This window comes from Neofelis nebulosa, chromosome 2 (genome assembly GCF_028018385.1).
Source record: "Neofelis nebulosa isolate mNeoNeb1 chromosome 2, mNeoNeb1.pri, whole genome shotgun sequence".
Taxonomy (NCBI): Eukaryota; Metazoa; Chordata; class Mammalia; order Carnivora; family Felidae; genus Neofelis; species Neofelis nebulosa.
The window spans coordinates 58,889,898-58,910,551 of NC_080783.1; the positions used below are offsets into that span (position 1 = coordinate 58,889,898).

Genomic DNA, 20,654 nt, shown 5'->3' on the forward strand with positions numbered 1-20,654 from the left:
AAACTGGACCACTTTCTTACACCATACACAAAAATAAACTCAAAATGGATTAAAGACCTAAATGGGAGACTTGAAACCACAAAAATCCTACAAGAGAGCGCAAGCAGTAATTTCTCTGACATGAGCCACAGAAACATTCTTCTAGATATATCTCCTGAGGCCAGGGAAACAAAAGCAAAAATAAACTATTGGAACTACATCAAAGTAAAAAGTTTCTGCACAGTAAAGGAAACTATCAGCAAAACTAAAAGACAAGCCAATAAATGGGAGAAGATATTTGCAAATGACATATCCAATAAAGAGTTAGCATCTAGAATATATAAAGAATTTATACAACTCAACACCAAGAAAACAAATAATCTAACCAAAAAATGGGCAGAAGACATGAACAGACATTTCTCCAAAGAAGTCATACAGATGGCCAACACACACATGAAAAGATGCTCAACATCACTCATCATCAGGGAAATGAAAATCAAAACCACAATGAGATATCGCCTCACACCTGTCAGAATGGCTAAGATCAAAAACACTGAAAAGAAAGAGTTGGCGAGGATGTGGAGAAAAAGGAACCCTCTTGCTCTGTCAGTGGGAATGCAAACTGATGCAGCTACTGTGGAAAAGACATGGAGGTTCCTCAAAAAGTTAAAAACAGAACTACCCTACAATCCAGTAATTCCACAAAAACACCAATTCAAAAAGATATATGCACCCCTGTGTTAATCACAGCATTATTTACAATGGCCGAATTATGGAAGCAGCCCAAGTGTCCATCAATTGATGAATGGATAAAGAATATGTGGTATATTTAAACAATGGAATATTAGTCAGTAAAAAAAAGACTGAGATCTTGCCATTTGCAACAAAATGGATGGATCTAGAGGGCATAATACTAAGTGAAATAAGCTAGCCAAAGAAAGACAAATACCGTATCAGTTCACTTATATGTGGAATTAAACAAGCAAAACAAAGCATCTGGCTGGCTCAGTCAGAAAAGCATGTGACTCTTGATCTTGGGGTCATGGGTTTGAGCCCCATGTTGGTGTTGGATTACTTAAATAAATAAACTTAGGGGCTCCTCGGTAGCTCAGTCAGTTGAGCGTCCAACTTGATCTTAGCTCAGGTCTTGATCTTGGGGTCATGAGTTCAAGCCCCAAGCTGGGCTCACACTAGACCTGGAGCCTACCTAAAAAAAACAAAACAAAAAAACCCAGAAACACATGGCTCCTTCTAGAGACAAGAATTCGGTAGAAGGATGTATTTTCTGGCTAGGCAGTCACAATGCTATACTCCAGAAAGGAGAGAACCAAGTTTTTAGTGGATAGAGAGCTGACCTCCCACAAATTAAACAGAAAAACTATATATATAAATAATGTGAATTTGCAGCTATCTCCTGTACCTTCCAAGCCTTTTCCCTAATTATTCGTTTTGACTCACCAGAATGGGTGGATGTGTCAGGATACTGTCCTTGGACTTGAGACGAGGGACCTTCCTCACCTGATTCTATCTGGGGAAAAAGGAAAGGAGCAGCCAGGGTCTCCTTTTAAATAACTGCTTCCTTCCCTGTTTTGGTAAAAATACTTTTCAGACTGAGCAGTCACTAACTGCTGGCTTCTAGGGTTGTTGTTGTTTTTTAACAAGGAAATTGAAAAGCTGAACCACTCTGCTCTTTGCTTGCCTGAGTAAGAGTCCGCTCCGGGGGGGCAATAAAACCGGTTTTATGGAAGAAGCCATCTTTGTTAAAAACCAAACCCAACCAAACATGGAAGTCTCCACCAGCAGATTCAGCACCAACCACACTCTTCTCAAAGTCATTCAGCACAAGAGCCCCATGCACTCTCAGCCCAGAACGAGCCACAGCAACTCAAACTGTCCTACGTGTAGAATGTGGACTTCTGTGACTCAGGATTATCCGTGTTTTACACTAACAGCTGACTATCTACTCAGACCTAGTGACCCTGATCAAATCAATCCACATAGATGGCGGTCTGGTTTACACAAAAAGGAGGGGATTGCTCACCATTCAAAAGAATTCATTCCCTACTATAAATTATTTTAACTGAACCTGACTCATGGTGCATTTAAATATACAGTGCGGTTCACAGTCAACTTGTCAAGGGTATAGCAATTATGTAAAGTGAGGCACCCTGTAATACTGTTAGGCCCTTAGCAACTCCCTGGGCTCCCAGGGCTCTGGGCAGCCCAGCTGTCACTTACCACAAACAGGTGGTATGAAACAATAGCTCCACTGAGCCGACTCACTTTCCAAGCCCTCTAACGGCCAAGCTTCCAGCCTGACAGTCCCCACGAGCAGCACCCATCCACACCAGCACCCACAGCCCATGGAGCCCTGGCCGCTCCTCCTGCTCCTTGGGCTCTGCTCAGGTAAGTGCCAGGGTCGAGGGGCTCTCCTGTGACGCTGAAGCATTGGAAGCCCCCAGACCAGTACGTTGCTTGTCTGAGGGGAATACAGGGTCGTAGGGCTTTGTCAGCCTGAGGCAGTATACTCTGTCAGTTTCTCACTCCTGTTGGCTTGATTCGGTTTGTGGATAAAGATTTCTAATTTGTGTTATCCAATTAAAATAGGAGCTGCGGGCTCAAAGCCTGCAAAGTAGATGTGCAGGTCTCTGCCTCCATCAGTGCCTGGCATCGGACTTGCCCTTATGATCAGATTCAGCAGCCTTACCACCCTCCCGGAGCAGCTTTCATATCTGAACAACTGTAAGCACTTAGGGTGGCATCTTATAATTACAGACAATTTGGTTAACAAGTCCTTTTACTGCTCTGGGAGAATTCTGATAATGAAGAGATTGATTGACAGCTCCATGTGCTGGAAAGAGAATCCTATTAATAATTGTAACTAAACTCTTTCCGTGAGAGATTACATATTTGGTCTTTCTTTCTTTCTTTTTTTTTTTTTAACTTCCAAAGTTAAAAACCAAAAGGCCCTATGAATGCGTTTCTGCCTACTTTTTTACCATATGTAAGTTTGGTACTTTTGAAATGAAACTATAAAACCTTGCACAGCCCTTGACCTGCATTCACCTCTGGAATGTGTCACAACACAGCAGCTGAAACCTTAGCCTTGATCCCAAACTTCCGGTAGGGGGAAGTAGGAGATGCTTGCTGATTGCTTCACATAAAAGTTTACTGGTGATATCATCCCAGTGGAGAAACGAGACGGCTGACATTCTGTGATTTCTCTTTTCCAATATTGCTCCGACAAACGCAGGCCTTCTGGGCAACAATGGTGAAAAGCTTTATTATTCATGTTTTTCAACAGCAGAATTCAGGGAAATTGCCTGAGCTCTGATAAATTCCAGTCTGCGGGACTTGGACTTGATCCAACCCAAACTGGCCTGGTGGTGATAGCGTTGGTGACGGTGGTGCAGTGGGTGTGCCACATGCGTGTGTGTGTGTGTGTGTGTGTGTGTGTATGCATGTATGTGCCTGCAAACGCTACACTCAATGAAAATTCTTAAGTGATATGCTTACATGTGAAAATCCTCAGGTGATCTCTTAGGATACCAAAGACCCCTGAAAATGCGTGTTTACCCATCTAAAACAGCATGTGATATATATTTAGATCAAACCTAGAATTTCCTGGTATCAGTTCACATAGGACTTCAGAGAAATTCAGAGCTAGATGAGGCAAGGCCCACAACTTAAATTTGTTATTGTAGGGAAACTGAGGCTGAAAGACATGAACTGACCTGCCTGAGGTCACCTAATTTATAAAGGTTGGAATGAGATCAGTCGGAGACTGTTAATTGTGGGCCTCATTAGAAAACACAGCCTGCAAGCGTCAAAGGTAGCAGGAGATACGGCACCACGTTGAGACAAGAATTACCTAAAGTGACTAGTAACATTTCAGAACTCCTTTTGCCCAGTCCATCGTACTGTTCCTCCATAAAAACTGCAAATTGAGGGGCGCCTGGGTGGCTTAGTCGGTTGTCTGACTTCAGCTGAGGTCATCATGATCTCACAGTTCCCGGGTTTGAATCCTGCATCCGGCTCTGTGCGGACAGCCTTGAGCCTGTTTCAGATTCTGTCTCCCTCTCTCTCTCTGCCCCTCCTCTGCTCATGCTCTGTCTCTCTCTCTCTCTCTCTCTCTCTCAAAAATAAATAAGCATAAAAATTTTTTTTAAAAAATGCAAATCGACCCGGTAGAGTACAAAAAGAACACTTGGAAATTGTGGCTGGGTTCCCCTAGTTAGAATCAGTTCTTTGTGGCCAAAATTCTCATTCACATCAGGGACATAATGATCTCTGTTCTACTTACATAGCACCTTTCATCACAACCTTTTCCTCTCTTCCGTCTCCAGAATCCCAAGTACTTCACTGCCACTTTTCCTACGCCGTATTACTTTGCAACTTGTTCCTAGCTCTTTGGGTAAATGACAAATGTCAATCTTCATGAGGGTAGAAAGACAAGATTCGTATAATTCATCTCTGAATATCTCAAAGCTCTGAAAACAATGCTTTGCATATAGTAAGTGCTCAACAAATAATGAATGAATTAATGTTACTACCATCTGAATACAGATTACCCCTATGATTTTGCTGAAAAGAAAGACTGACATTATTTCTGTGTGTGTGTTTATTAATTTATACCCTGTCTTTTTAAGAAAGTATCTACTGTGATTCATTGATTCCATGAAGAGCTGGTCCAATTAATTACACGGACCACATTGGAGCTGGGAACAGAATCACAGAATTCTGACTTCAAGTTCTGTATGTTTTCTATTACTCCACCCTGCTTTGGGCAGGAAAAAAAGAAACAAACAATGAACCCAATCTAAGAAATGGAGACCTCCTTAGAAATTCCTTAGAAATGCATTGCGGAAAGAACAAGGTTCCTTGTTATTAGTGAGACTGAGAGAAGAGGAAGCGAATGTCACTGGAATGCTGACCGGGCCTGTCTCTCAGTCCTTGCCTTCTCCCCAGTGGACCATAGAGTTGGCCTGCATAGTTTTCCTGCTACATAATGTAGACCATCTGCTCTATCTGTTGCTTTCTAGTATGGTCTTCCTGTCAAAGGGGAATAAACAGTCACTTAAAGATAAGCAGCCCAGCCAGTGCCAAAGCAATAGCTTCACACTCTGTAGCCAAGGCACTCAGTGACCCATGACAGTGCCCTGCCCATGAGCCAGGAGGGGCCCAGGAGAGACAGGTGTGGAAGACAGGGCATTGCTGTGTCCCAGGTGCTCAATGGGGTGACAGCAAAAACTGGGTCTTTGGACAACACGCTCCCTTGAAGCGTCCTTGAATGCAAGTGGTTTGGGTGAGGCGTTGTGTTTAAGTGCTGCATGGACGCTTTGGGATTCAGAAAATTGGGGAAACTAGAAATGAGGTAGGCTAGGTCAGGGGTTCCATACATAGAATCCAGGAAGGTCATAATGAAGACATTTAACAAGCTACGCGGAAAGCTTGTTAAAAATCCAAATGGAAAAGATACATTCACCCTAAGGGAGGTGACAAAGAGCACAGACCCTGGGGTCAGATTGCCTGCATTTATAATCCCATTTCCAACTAGCTGGGAACCATGAACACATGCTTCGACTGTCCGAATGTCCATTTTCTCACTTGTAAACTAGGGGTAAAGACTTATCTCATAGGATTATTATAAGGATTCAATAAGGTAATACAAATACAGGGCCTTCAATGAAGCTCTCCTAACAAAATACACATTTTTGTGGGGAGGAACGTGTTTCGACTCATTGTGTGACATTGGTTATTTCAAGCTGGTCCAAAGTTCTGGGTGAGAAATAGTGGTGGAGAGCATGGTCGCTGGGCTTGAGTCCTGGCTCCACCGTTTATGAAATCTGGACAACTCACTCAACCTCCCTATGGTTCAATTTCCTCCTCTGTAAAGTGAAGACAAGAACCATGCCTACCCCACCCAGTTATGAGAAAAGAAAGAGTCAATACGTATAAAGCATGTCTGCCACATAACAAATTGGATACGCTAGTTATTTTTATTAATAAAAATAGAAAGGTAATTGGTTAACTTAACAGTTATTTGGTTGACAAACTCTTTCAAACCTAGGATTCAAGGAGAAAAACAATAAAGAAAAATAATAACCTGTCTTAGAGTCAAGAGGTTAACATTACTGGGGACAAGGGAAAGCATCTCACTCATGCGATTTTTGAAGTTGTCACGGCCCAGGGAAAAGGTATGGTGGCTTCAGGAATAACCTGCGGAAAGGGGAGATCTGCTTACATGAATTAGGGCAAATGGATCATGTGTCTGCTTCCTCTCCTGACCCTGAACAGGCAATCCCCAATCCACGTAAGGCTGGAGTTACAAAGATCCTTCATAAGGCACTTGCTGGAATTTGGAACGCTTTTTCTCGCGGTTAGAACGGTGGGTGCATTCGTGCACTTTCTAAGACAGCCCACAGCACACTCGTGACCTCACGAGTCAGTGCAGGAGCACAGCGCAGAATGACAGGGCTCCTCCCAAGCCCCGCCCCAGCCTCTCAGATCTCACGTGAGAATGACCATCTGCCTGCCTCATCGCAGGCTGGTGAGAACTGAATAACATTGGATATAGAAAAGCTGTGGGGTCCAAGAGTAGTAGATACTATTTTTCATCCACCTGAGGGAAAATGCAGTAAAGATTCCTAAGAAGTCACTCGTGCTCCAGACAGGAGGAGCTCTAAACCCAGGTCAGAAAAGCACGTGGTGTTTACTTAATGTGAAGTTAACAGGGACACGGACCCACCAGCAGTACTTTTTTTAATTACAAGAAAAAAACACTACGTAGAATTTGCCACAGGAAAATACACATCACATAAAACTACCATTTGGAGTGCGTGATTTAGTGACATTTAGTACATTCACGGTGTTGTGCAACCATCACCGCTATCTAGTTCCAGAACGTTTTCGTCACCCCAAAAGGAAACCCTGTACCCATCGGCAGTTACTCTCGCTTCCCCTGTCTCCTCAGCCCCTGCTAACCACTGATCTGCTAGCTCTGTGGATTTACCTCTTCTGGATATTTCATATCGATGGAATCATACACTATGTGCCCCCTTGTGTCCAATTTCTTTCACTTAGCACGTTTTCAGGGCCTAACCATGTTGTACCGTGAGTCAACTCTTCATTCATTTTTATGGGTGAATAATATTCCACCGCATGTATATGGCGCAATTTGTTCATCCGCTTATCTGCTGATGGGCATTCAGGTTGTTTCCATCTTTTGGCTATCATGAATAACGCTGCCGTGAACACTGGTGCACGAGTTTTTGTGTGGCCAGTTCTCTGAGGGATACACCTAGGAGTGGCATCACTAGGTCACAGGGTCACTCTGCACGCACCTCGTGTGAAGAACCGCCAAACGCTCCCCCACGGTGGCTGCACCGTGCCCCAATCTCACCAACACTCTCCGTCTTCAGTTCTGTGAATGGCGGCCATCCCAGCGGGTATGAACCGGCATCAATCTTCGGCTGTTCAGCGCATCATGAGATCTGACGCCAGCCAACCTGAGATTTCATCGCCCCATGAGTAGACTCTGAAATACGAAGACGGGCTTTTGTGTGGACTTGTCTTCTTGTGTGTGCGCAACGACAAGCCTGATTCAGCCAGAGGCTGTATGAAGGAATGTCATCTGTTCAGAGCACAAGTGTCAGGATAATCTGGCACACCCCGCCAGGCAAGGGACCGCACCGGCAGCTGCGATTGGAAAAGAACTTAGGGCAATAGAAGCTGCACTGGGAGCCCTTCAACAAGGGGGCCTGTGTGCCTTCCATTAGCTGGTCACGCCTCAGTTACTTATGCGAGTGTTTGTAGAGGGCGGGGAGCAGAATCTGACAGTGTGTGTGTCATTTGCTGTCTCAGCTGGCCTCGTCCTAGGCTCCGAACATGAGACCCGCCTGGTGGCAAAGTTGTTTGAAGATTACAACAGTGTGGTTCGGCCCGTGGAAGACCACCGCCAGGTTGTGGAGGTCACCGTGGGTCTGCAGCTGATACAGCTCATCAACGTGGTGAGACAGCCGCACTCTGGGCTCCCCACCCCTCTCACCCTGCGGCACCCTCCCCCCTCCTCCCGTCCTTACCCCTAAAGATGGGGTCTTCTCTTTTTTCAGGATGAAGTAAATCAGATTGTGACAACCAATGTGCGACTGAAACAGGTATTCAGCTAGATAACTGCATTGATGCTGCCGGTATTCACCCCGGAATTTAACCTGAGCCCAAAGGGAATCAATCTGGGTAACACGGTTTATATACCAACATCGTGGAAGTATAAATATTTTGGTGTAGTGAGATTATGGGTCGTATTTGTTGGTAGGTGTGTGTTTGTTTTTTACTTCGTGTTTTGTGCTTGTATATTAGTTTGCTAGGCCACCTGTCATAAACAAAACCACAAACTAGGTGGCTCAAACAAGAGACATTTATTCTCTTGCAGCTCTTGAGGCCAAATGTCCAAAGTCAAGGTATCGGCAGAACTGGTTCCGTCTGAGGGCTGTGAGGGACGAACTGCTCCAGGCCTGTCTCTTTTTGCGTGTAGTTGGCCAACGTCATGTTCACATGGCATTCTTCTTGAAAATGTTTGCCTTCCCATGTCCCCTTCTTTAAGGACACCAGTTGTGTTCCATTAGAGCCTCTCTTAAGCACCTAATTCTAACCTAATTAGACCCTATCTCCAAATGAAGTTATATTATGAGGTACTGGAAACGGGGGTTTCAACACGCGAATTCCGGGGGAGATGCAGTTCAGGTCATAACACTGTGTCATCTGAATTTGCTACGTTGGGCATTTATTACTTTTATAAGGTAGGAAAGAAATATACCACTTTTATAAAATGATGTTGACTGCTTGGGGGAAATTTTTACCAGAAGGTCATGCTCCTTTCCTGGGGTGGGCAGGATGGCATGGGAGACGGGCTACCCTGAAGGACCTTTGTTTTCTCATCTGTAAAATGGGGTCAATAATTGCTCTTCCCTCATAGGACTATTGTGAAGACCACGAGATGAATATGGGTAAAATGCTTGTAATAGTGTCTACATGTAGTCAGTACCATAGAGGCGTTTGGTGTTATCGTTTGCTAGCGTGCAAGCTGAATTCTGAATCAAACCTCTTTTACTGGAGCACAACTCCCGTCCACATCTGAACTATCATACCCATCAGAACTCTTAGGTTTTTGAAAAATGTGTTTAGCTCTTTTTATTAGCAAAATGTCGTCTCCATGTTTTAGCAATGGGTAGACTACAACCTAAAATGGAATCCAGAGGACTATGGTGGCGTGAAAAAAATTCACATTCCTTCGGAAAAGATCTGGCGCCCAGACCTCGTTCTCTATAACAAGTAAGCAAAACAGACGGGCTGGGGAGGGCGACATTCCTGGGGCAGGTGGAGCCCAAGCCCTATAGGAAGGGCTGCTACTCTCAGTACGCTTCTCACCACCGTTCACATTAAATAACCCTTAAAAACCAAGAGCCAAGTTGACATGCTAGGGGTGCCATATGGTGTCTCATGTTATGAATAGAAACAATTATCAGAGCCAAATTGAATCAGGGCTGTGGGGTGGGGGACATTTAATCCCTGAGAGCTCTTGAAGGGTGGAGGCAACCATCCAAGGAACCCAAATTCATATAATTGAGTTCCTTGGAATTAAATGTCCTTCCTACCAATAGGTCTGAACCTCCCAGGGTTGTTATCCATCACGTCACGGCTTCCCAGGACGTCGCGTGCTGCTGATGGCCTGGGATGCCTGCGTAGCCCATCCACCGGGCTCCGTGACAGACTGCATGTTGTGAAATTATAATGTGATTCAAGACACTCTGGTTTAATGACAGGTTCATTATCATACGCCCTTCATTTGTCAGGGAATGTTCGTTTCAAAGAGCATCCTTCCCAGGCAGGAGCATTCGCCATCGGCCGAGAGGATGTGCGGCCTGACATTCTACAGCATGTGTCTGTGTGAGCAGGCTGTGCCTTCTCGCAGATTGACCAGGGAGGGCGGCAGGGGCTTGTGAATGGAAATGACACCCTCATTTAAGGCTGGCCCTCCTCCTTTGATTTTCTACTATATATTTCCCAGTGGCACCTGAGATTCAAGCTTGAGCCAAATTATCCTATCATTTGTGTAACCTTTTCGGACAAATATGCTGATGGAGCAGAGTGTCTTGTGTTAGTCAGTTTTCTCGTTCAGCAAGAATCTAAGAGAAGAGCCATTAAAATCCACTCCTCCTTTTGACAAACTCGCTCGGGAACATCCTGGAGGGGGGAGAACCCTGTTTTACTTCTCTCTATCTATAGAGATGGACCCAGATGACCCTGTGGCCCTCTGCTCTTTGGGTCTCTTTTGGGAAGGTCCAAAACTGCATAGTTTTCTGGATAGAGCTCTACCTCCATCCCAAGGAAAAATCAGTGGGAAGAAAATCTCTTGGTTAATGAAGTGAGACTCCAATATATGCCATATGTCCCTGAAAGCCCACCAAGGCAGACCGCCCCCCCCCCACTTGTTCAACATCTATTCTAAATGCCTTTGGCCAAGGCCCCCAGGACACAGGCCATTTGGGGTCAAGTGGACTGCCCACTGAATGAGGCCTGCAGAAGTGGCTTGTTATTTTTTAATATCTACCATGTTGGATTTTTGTAGTGAGAAATTAGTGCCAACTTTTGGAAATTTAAAAATATCACATTAAACTCTGGAGTTTTAGTCCCTCTAGAAAAATCCAACATTCAAAAATATGGAAACTTTGTATTAAAAAATCTAGACTTCCCGCTTCCGAGGAAAAATCCAAATATCTGGCAGTTTGGGGCCTTCACTCACACAAGGAAGCCACAGCAAAGCGGAGGGTCACCTTCTTTAGAGGAGAGAGGGCTCTCCCCTGCCCTTACCGCCTTCCTCACCTGCCGCCAGGTGATCTGGGTTTGTAGCCCCACCCTATCGAGTTCTAAATAGTTCTGAAAGAGGTAACAGAGCCTTTCTTAACCTGATTACCACAGTAACGAGCCACTGGACCTGTTTTTATTTTAAATTCCTGTTTTTTTCCTCCAGTTAACTTTCAAGGTATATTGGGGGAGGAATAGATGGAAATTAACATTACAAATACTACTGAGGACTGGGAAGGAAAAAAAAATCTGGTATACAGTGTTACCTGTTATTTCCTTAAAATTAGATTCCTAGGTTCTTCCCCAGATATTCTGATTTAGTGCTTCAGATGGTGCTCGGAAACCTGTATTTTAAACAAGCACCCCAGCGTTTCTATTATCAGACAAACCTGGGAAACACTGCTATGGATAAAAAGTGACACTGTCCCAGTGAAAGCGTCTATAATTAGCACCTGAATAATTAACAGCTGTCTCCTGCTAACATCCCTGAGCAGAACTGAAGGCTCATCCGTCACTTGGAGTCATGTTCCTCTTTGATCCCAACTGCAGTGCAGATGGTGACTTTGCCATTGTCAAGTTCACCAAAGTGCTCCTGGACTACACTGGCCACATCACGTGGACGCCTCCAGCCATCTTCAAAAGCTACTGTGAGATCATCGTCACCCACTTTCCCTTTGATGAACAGAACTGCAGCATGAAGCTGGGTACCTGGACCTACGATGGCTCTGTGGTGGCCATCAACCCGGTAGGTGCTGCCCTCGTGTGATGTGGCTGGTCTCAGGAAACACGTAATTCAGGTGTCCAACTCTGCGCCTCCAGAGTCACAGGCTCTCAGCGCCCATTTGAACTTTGGGATCGTCCACTTCAGTGGTTCTCGATATGGGGACGGTTCTTGATGTGTGCCCATGAGTACCACCTGGAAGCTTATGTAAATTCCTATGCCCAGGCTCCGTCCTAGGAATTTTGGCTTAATCGGTCTGGGGTGGGACTAAGGCACCAATATGTTTTGAAGTTCCCAGGTGACTTGAATGTGTAGTCAACATGGAGGATCCCAATAGTCCCAGCCCCCTTATTTTACAGGAAAGGACTCTACGGCCCCAAACCGGAAGTGGCCCTCGTGGGTCCTGTCCGGGGTACACGACAGCACCGCCTCCTGTTGCTTTATTACAGCTGATTTTGAAACCCACCCCTCCTCAGGGTGATGTGGCTGGGTTTTCAATGTTTCATTTCATCTTCTCAGGAAAGCGACCAACCAGACCTCAGCAACTTCATGGAGAGCGGAGAATGGGTGATCAAGGAGTCCCGAGGCTGGAAGCACTGGGTGTTCTACGCCTGCTGCCCCTCCACCCCCTACCTGGACATCACCTACCACTTCGTCATGCAGCGCCTGCCCCTCTACTTCATCGTCAACGTCATCATTCCCTGCCTGCTCTTCTCCTTCCTAACCGGCCTGGTGTTCTACCTGCCCACAGACTCAGGTGGGTGCAGGTGCCATGGCTGCTGATGCAGGCAGATCTTGTGCCGCTATTTTGGGGAAAACCAGAAATAATTATGGGCTAACAAACAAGGATGAGCAGACAGGCCCACATCATCATCGCTGGGAGGATGCATTTACTGAGCGGCCATGTTAAGTGGTGAGTCACTGGTGGGGGGAGCTCACAGCTAGAGCAGACTACGGAGCAGGCAGAGAGTTGACCGTGACCCTGGAGGTGCACAGACACAGCTCAGTGTAGTTAAAGCGAATAACCATCAATGCTTACTTGCTGAATACCTACTGTGTGCCCAGAGACATGCTGGGTAAGGCTTGCGTCACCCCTCATGCCACTTCCCCTATGAAGCCACTTGCTATATCCTGACCAAGCCAGGTCTTGCCTCTTTAAAAAAAAAAAAAAAATTTATGTTTATTTTTATTTTTGAGAGAGAGACAGAGTACGAGCGGGCAGGGGCAGAGAGAGAGGGAGACAGAATCGGAAGCAGGCTCCAGGCTCCAAGCTGTCAGCACAGAGCCCAACGCGGGGCTTGAACTCACGAACCGTGAGATTGTGACCTAAGCCGAAGTTGGACGCTCAACCAACCGAGCCACCCAGGCGCTCCCAGGTCTTGCCTCTTTTGCTCACTGCTTGCCATTTGAAAATCGCTTTTGCATGTCTGTTTTCCAGGTGGCACTATCTTTACACACAAGACCATACTTCCCAAGTGGCAATTCTTTCTCACTTATCAGCCTGGGCAACTTCCTTACTTCCTACTGAGTGATCACATCTGTGACATAATTTCAACAAACACCAACAATCCCCAGAAAAGGGGAAGAGGGCACACAAGTCCCTGTGAGAAGTCACCTGCTCATAAACAATTTAGGGCAGACAAGTGGGGACAAAGAAAGGATACAGACAGTCCTCAAACTTATGACAGGGAACAATTATATCAAAATGATAAACACACACAAAGTCTAAGTCTAACTTTATAACAAGGGGAAAAAAAGATTATGAATTCACTCATTTGACACGTATTTGTTGAACAATTGTTATGTGGCACGGATACAGTAGAGAATAAGGCAGAACTTGCCCCACAGAATGCCCATTGTTCTTATGACTGTACTTATTTTTAAACAAATGATCACAAACACAATTTGTTTTTGACTTTCTAACAAATTAAGCTTCTTAAAGTGAAGAGACTACTAGTTAGGGCAATATGGAAACTAGTCAGAATCTCTATAAATGTGCGATGGCTTATGCTTGAAAAGCATGCAGAACAGTGAAAATGCTTGATAAATGTTAGCTATTATTATTACTCAAGGAATCTGATGTAACTTGATCAATGTTTCATATTTACATCTTCTTTTTCACAAAAAACTACCTATCTTTATTTTAGTTTATTTATTTTAAGAGAGAGAAAGAGTGAGCATGAGGAGGGGAGGGGCAGAGAGAGGGAAAGAGAGGATTCCCAGAAAGCTCAGTGCTATCAGCTCACAAACTGTGAGATTATGACCGGAGCCGAAACCAAGAGTCAAATGTTCAACCCACGGAGCCACCCAGGTGCCCCTTCTTTTTCACTTTTATTTTTTTTTTCAACGTTTTTTTTTTTTTTTTTTTTTTTTTTTGGGACAGAGAGAGACAGAGCATGAACGGGGGAGGGGCAGAGAGAGAGGGAGACACAGAATCGGAAACAGGCTCCAGGCTCCGAGCCATCAGCCCAGAGCCTGACGCGGGGCTCGAACTCACCAACCGCGAGATCGTGACCTGGCTGAAGTCGGACGCTTAACCGACTGCGCCACCCAGGCGCCCCCTTTTTCACTTTTAAAGACTTTCCTACCCACTTGGTAGACTTCTTCTCACTAGGTGGAATTGATCATTTCTTGTTTGCATCCACTCCATATCCTGTATACACTCCTAGCATCTGGAAGCATCCAGTACGGGAAAAAGCTCCATACTGGAGAACGGGACAACACAAGGGTCTCCCGAGACAAACAGCACAAGACCAGCCCAAGGGAAATCCCTTCCAAAGGCTCTCGAGCTGCCTCCGAGGCCGTCAGTCCCCACAAAAATATTCCAGGGCCATTCAGTCCCCCACTCTCCTGGCTTGCCATACCAAGACTCGAACGGGGAATTATCCACCCTGAAATGATAGGATCTGGTGAGAAGAGGTCGGGGCAGGGGAACCCCTGGTCCCTTGATATGAAAGACAAAACAAGAAGAAAACCAAACTGTCCTCTAAATGAATGTGCAAAGTTCACTGGTTTTGTCCTTTTCTCGGTTTTGGTCTTGCAGCCCCCTCCCATACCGAGAAAAGTACGCATGCGCTCCTGGGTTGCCCATCCACCTGCTGGGTCACAAGCAGGTCAGACCGTGGTTCAGCTTTGTGAGGTTGATGATAGTCTGTTGCAGACAGAAAAACTGCCACCTGGAGTCTAGCTTGTCACTCAGCTTGGTGTACCTGGCTCCCTGAGTTCCACCAAGCAGTGGAATGCTGGGACAGGAGACAAAGCAGCCCTCGGCTGCTTGTGTCTGTCACTTGCCATGGTCAGTAGAGCTAAGGTGCTAAGGTGCCAGAGGACGAAATCCTGCCCCCCAAATGTCCCCAGCTGTATGCGGGTCACATGGTTCTCACCCCCTGGGTTTTGTGGCGTATTAGTCTGCTACAGCTGCCCTAATAAAGTGCCACAGACCGGGTGGCTGAAACAACAGGAATTTTGTCCACACAGTCCTGGAGGTCACGGTGTCGGCAGGTCTGGTTCCCTCTAGGCTTCTCTCCTTGGCTTGTGGATGGCCGTCTCCTCCCTGTGGCTTCCCCTGGTCTTTCCCCTCTGTGTGTGTCCGTGCCCTAATCTCCTTCTTTTTTTTTTTTTTTAAAGTTTATTTTGAGAGTGATAGCACAAGTGGGGGAGGGGCAGAGAGAGAAAGAGAGGGAGAGAGAGGGGATCCCAAGCAGGCTCCACACCGTCAGCGCAGAGCCAGATGCGGGGCTCGAACTCACGCATCACGAGATCGTGACCTGAGCAGGAGTCAGACGCTTCACCGGCGGAGCCACCCAGGCACTCCCCAATCTCCCTTTCTTCTCAGGACACCAGTCATTGGAGGAGCGCCCTCCCTGATGAACTCATGTTGACTTAATTGCCTCTTTACAGGCCTCATCGACAAATACTGTCACTGAGGCCATGAGGCTTAGGACTTCCATGCAGAAAACCGAAGAGAACAATTCAGCCCATAACCAGTGAACGGGTTGTATTTCTTTTTCATTCCGTGCAGGAGAGAAGATGACTCTGAGCATCTCTGTCCTGCTGTCCTTGACCGTGTTCCTCCTGGTCATCGTGGAGCTAATCCCTTCCACCTCCAGTGCCGTGCCCTTGATTGGGAAATACATGCTGTTCACCATGGTGTTTGTCATCGCGTCCATCATCATCACGGTCATTGTCATCAACACACACCACCGCTCCCCCAGCACCCATGTCATGCCCGACTGGGTACGCAAGGTGAGCGAGCAAGGGCCCTGCCACCCCCCCCGCCTCCGCCCCGCGTGGGGCAGCACTGCCCTCACGAACGTCTCTCCCTCCACTTGGCTGGTGGAATTCTGGCTGATGCACGTGGGCCCTTAGGAACTGTCCTTTCCGGGGATTTTTAGAGGATTTCCGGAAGAAACTTTCTTTTAGCCTCTTGCTAGGGATAAGTAATTCCTATAGCCTTCCCAGACACAGAAGAAAAACAGAATTAACAAAGCCCACTCCAAATTCACGTTTAAAGAGTCTCTTTGATTAGAGAAGGTGAATATATCACTTTTTATTCAGAACCTGTGAAATTCCTGAGGTCTCTGTATGTCTCCCAATCTGTGAACAGACTGCTTATTTTTTGCTGGTAAAATCATCTGCTGAGAATAGAATAAGGGCTAGAGATAGAGAGGATGCTTGACGAGAAATTGTCAAAAAGTGAGTTTTCGTGAGGAACTTGGTCTCAGATATTTGCATTATTGAAATTTAAAAAGTGTTGGCATTTCAAATATGTCAGTTTTTAGGTAAAACTTCACAGAGACACCGACGTCAGGGTGTTTTCTGCAGAATGCAAAAGATTTGTCATGAATTAACAGAGAAACTACTGCTTGCAATGTATTCTTTTGGGAGGACAATCAGTCCCTGTATCTATAAAGACTTACGTGACTCCTGGCAACGCCCATGTTGCATTTCTTCAGGAATAAGAAATGGGGAGAAAAAAACACTGTGGCTGTTTTGGAGGCTGGACCCTCATATATTTTTTTAGCCAGAAGGGCTTTTCCTTTAATCATATTATCCAACTAACACAAGGCTTTGAAGGAAGCCGGTTCCTTGAAGGCTGGAAGCTTAAACTTCATTGGTTTCTCGAGCCCAACAGCTGCGCACGGGCTCCCTCCCGTGGTAAACTGTTCACATGACAAAATCAGCTCTATTAACCATAGTAATTTGACAGGCCACGGGGTAAGTCTGAAGGAAATTTTGAGAAAATCTAGTATCGTCCTTGTGTTTTAAGGACAAAGACCCTAAGGTCCAGCGAAGCTGACTGATTTGCCTAAGGTCACACGGCTAATTCAAAGTCAGAGTTTGATACTTGCATTACTGGCGTTAATTCATGCATGGATTTCTTTTTCATGTTAGGTTTTTATCGACACTATCCCAAATATCATGTTCTTCTCCACAATGAAAAGACCATCCAGAGAAAAACAAGACAAAAAGATTTTTACAGAAGACATTGATATTTCTGACATTTCTGGGAAGCCGGGGCCTCCACCCATGGGCTTCCACTCTCCCCTGATCAAACACCCGGAGGTAAAAAGTGCCATTGAAGGAGTCAAATACATCGCAGAGACCATGAAGTCAGACCAGGAGTCCAATAACGTAAGCTTCGTGACTTGAAACCCACACCTCCGGGTTTCAATGATCCAATACGTGAACACGGATGGATGGGTTTGTCCTGAGGAGTAGGCTGGCATTCAAGAGGCAGCATTGGTGACCACCTCTAAGCCACCTTAGTGAGCCAACACATTGTGAATAATCTATTCGAGTAATAAAGACCACAATGCCAGCCAAGGGATGTTACGGGCTTTGAGTGGGTCATAATTGATGCACAGCATGAACATGGTGAGTCCAAAAACCATCGTAAGGAAATTCTAACACTTTTCTCTCTCCCAGGCGGCTGAGGAATGGAAGTATGTTGCAATGGTGATGGACCACATTCTCCTTGGAGTCTTCATGCTTGTCTGTATCATTGGAACCCTGGCTGTGTTTGCAGGTCGGCTCATTGAATTAAATCAGCAAGGATGAGCAGAGCTGAGGCCACCTCTGCTCCCAGCACCAGGCAGAGCAGGGAAAGGCAGGGAAGACAGGAAGACTTGTCTATTTTGATACAGCTCACTTATCAAACATCTCATTTTCTGTATTTATGATTAATGATAATGATTCGTATTTACATAAGGTTATGGCCTCAAGTATTTTCACATCATTTCTCCCTTTAATCCTGCTCTGGCTGCCTGGAGAGTGAAACCATTTTTAGTAAATGAAATGGGGTCACTAACGAGACATATTCACGTCCAAAGGCGTCTGGAAGAGTTTTGCCCAGAATAACTGAGGTTTTCTGTTGGTTTGTTTTTATTTTTTTATTTTTTAAGCAAAGAATGTATCCCTTGTTTAAAGTCAGTTTTGTACCTACAAGTAAAACCCACCTGCCAGTCCCCAAAAGATGAAGCGTTTGATTTGGAGAGAAAGGAAGCCGTAGAAAGGCAACATGTAAGTTCTGGAAATGGCCACCAAAATGCAAAGCGCATAAAAAAACCCATGCTTTAAAGCAGATTTCTAGAACTGGGAGGTGAGGGAAGGGCTTCCCACTCTGACACAGCGCCTGAGTAGTCGGGCCTTGAGGAACACAGCCAGCTGGTTTCCTAAGCTGTACTGAGTGTGAGGGCCGGCACTGTGCAAATGGTGCCCCATATGTGGTTTTGTTTTATCTTCATAACTTTATGACGTCCCTATTTTACAAATGAGAAAGCTGGACTCGAGAAGCTCAAGTTCACTGCCCACACTAGCAAGCATGAGAACTGAGATGTGAACCAAGACCCAGTCTGAGTTCAGCAGCTCGGGGCTGGGTGGGATCTACTGCTCCCTTGCTCCCCTGGACACGCCCCACGTGATCTAGGCCATCCTGCAACTCCCATCAGGGTTTTGAGAGCTTCAGTCTTAGTGCCAATGCCCTTCCTGCCTTCCCAATTAGGTCTTCTGCCCTCTTCCCCAGTCCTCGTCCAGTCAGGTGTGGGGGGCTTAGTTCTAGCAATGAAATCAGAAATGTATGCACATATCCTCACTGTTTCTGAAATTCCAGGCAAGTGAACAGGACAGAAACTTATTTCCCTTCGGAGCCACTTTCCAGCCACAATGTAGTTAGTTCACCTCAGAAGGAGAAAGCGTGCAGCCTGGGCTCGTTGTGGCCTTCGGAGCATTGGAACACGCCTGACCCATATGAGTACTGGGGAGAGTGGTAAACTGCACTGCTGGGCAGCCTCTCTGAACCCAGGTGGTTTCAACCTACTTCCCGAAGTAATTCGTCAGCACAGACCCGTGGCACGGCAGAGTGCCCTCACTTTAGAGAAAACCCAAGGGAAAACAGTCTGGTGGTTCCTCAAAAAGCTAAACACGGGATTGCCATAGGATCTAGTAATTCTGCTGCCAGGTATATACCCCAAAAGAACTGAAAGCAGGGACTTAAACAGAGAGCTTACACGCCAGTGTTCACAGCAGCAATAATCACAACAGCCAAAAGATGGCAACAACCCAAAGTGTCCATCAGTGGAACAGCAGTGTGTACATATGATATTACTGAGCCTTAAAGAGGAAAGCAGTTCTGATGTGTGTTACAGTATGTGTCAACCCCGAAAACATGTTTGATGAAATAAGCCAGACGCAAAAGGACAAATCTTGTGATCCCAGTTAAACGAAGTACTTAGAATAGGCAAATTCATAGAGACAGAAAGTAGGATAGAGATTGCCGAGGTTTGGAGGGAGGGGTGAGTTATTGCTCAGTGGGTAGAATTTCGGATCGGGATGATGGGAAAGTTCTAGAAATGGACAGTGGTGATGGTTGCACAACACTGTGAATGTACTTAATGCCACTACGCTTAAAAATGGCTACGACGGTACATTCTGTGCATATTTTACCACAATTAAAAATAAAGAATGAAAACAATGGTAAAAATGTAAGTTTCGTGTTATATATACATTTTACCACAATTAGAAGGACAAAAAAGAATCTGCTGCTTGCCTAATCTCCCAGGACTGATTATTGACTCAGGGAAGGAACTTAAAAGTCATTTCCATTCTCATTTTAAGGATAAGGAAACTAAGGCTTAGGGAAATGACCTCCCTCTGGTCACAGGGCAATTTAGCGACAAGCCAGACCTCCTCACTCTGCTCTTGTGCTATTGCCATTACCTCAAATAACGACCCCAGCCCCGCAAAGCAAGGCCCTGTGTGTGACACATTCCCTCCTCGCCCAGCAGAACTAGTTTGACTGGACACCACAGTGTTACTGCGTGTAGCTCCATCGGCCCTTAAATATCTGTTCCATCAATCTGTCACCAAGTCGAAGGTTTCCGCCTTTGGAATCTCTTCCCTTAGTTCCGGCCCGCTCTCCAGAAGACCACTGACTAGTGGGAGGGAAGGCAGGGGGTGCTGGGATCTGTCTCCCCACCTACAGGTGTTTGCTGAGGGCTCGACCCGCCTGCCCCATGTAGCCCCATCCATGAGATGGGCGTGTCTGCACAGCAGGAGGACTTCTTGGGATGTCAGGAGCATCCTGGAACCACAACACAGGCAGGTAAATGTGGATGGGGGTGCATTTATGACTGACAGTGCAAACAGAAACGCTTCAGAATTCAGATCTCTAAGCGGTCTCTTTTTCTGCCCCTAGTTGTCACAACTGGGAGTTTTGTTTTGTGTAGAACCGCAAGTTTTGAAAAATTAGAAATTATGTTAACGTTTAAACCAATCAGACGGGGTCATCCAGGGGAGTTTTTGAGTCTGCCGGGAGGTAGCTGTGCCGGCTCCAGCCACTGGGGACCATGATGCCACCCTTGCCGGCTGCCCAACTTTTTCCGCCAGTCTTGCCTTCAAGCCTGAGTTCCCTGCTCCTGGTTCTCAAACCACCATGTTCAAGGTCGTTTCTCACCACAGCTGCTGCTTGAGCTCTAGCCCCATGACAGTTCTTGGGCAGCCACAGCCACCTGCGGTTTCTCCCTCCCCCCCCAAGTCTACCCAAATTCCTCAAGCCCCATCACTCAACGCTGTCCTTTGCCCAAGGGAGTGT

General features: G+C 46.0%; 1 protein-coding gene across 1 annotated transcript; it reads left to right on the top strand.

Moving 5' to 3' along the window:
* The first annotated feature begins 2,253 nt into the window (after positions 1-2,253).
* On the top strand, positions 2,254-19,549 carry CHRNA1 (cholinergic receptor nicotinic alpha 1 subunit). The gene is made up of 9 exons (XM_058713516.1): positions 2,254-2,385; positions 7,843-7,988; positions 8,091-8,135; positions 9,200-9,309; positions 11,392-11,587; positions 12,083-12,320; positions 15,585-15,808; positions 16,958-17,197; positions 17,492-19,549. Exons 1-9 carry the CDS (start codon positions 2,343-2,345, stop codon positions 17,621-17,623), a joined length of 1,374 nt encoding a protein of 457 aa, XP_058569499.1. The 5' UTR covers positions 2,254-2,342; the 3' UTR covers positions 17,624-19,549.
* Positions 19,550-20,654: the final 1,105 nt, after the last annotated feature.

Bases quoted from the DNA above. Each gene is read 5' to 3' on its own strand.
- CHRNA1 (XM_058713516.1), top strand. From the start codon at position 2,343: ATGGAGCCCTGGCCGCTCCTCCTGCTCCTTGGGCTCTGCTCAG. The intron at 9,310-11,391 runs GTAAGCAAAACA...TCCCAACTGCAG, and splicing joins GACCTCGTTCTCTATAACAA to TGCAGATGGTGACTTTGCCA. The intron at 11,588-12,082 runs GTAGGTGCTGCC...TCATCTTCTCAG, and splicing joins CTGTGGTGGCCATCAACCCG to GAAAGCGACCAACCAGACCT.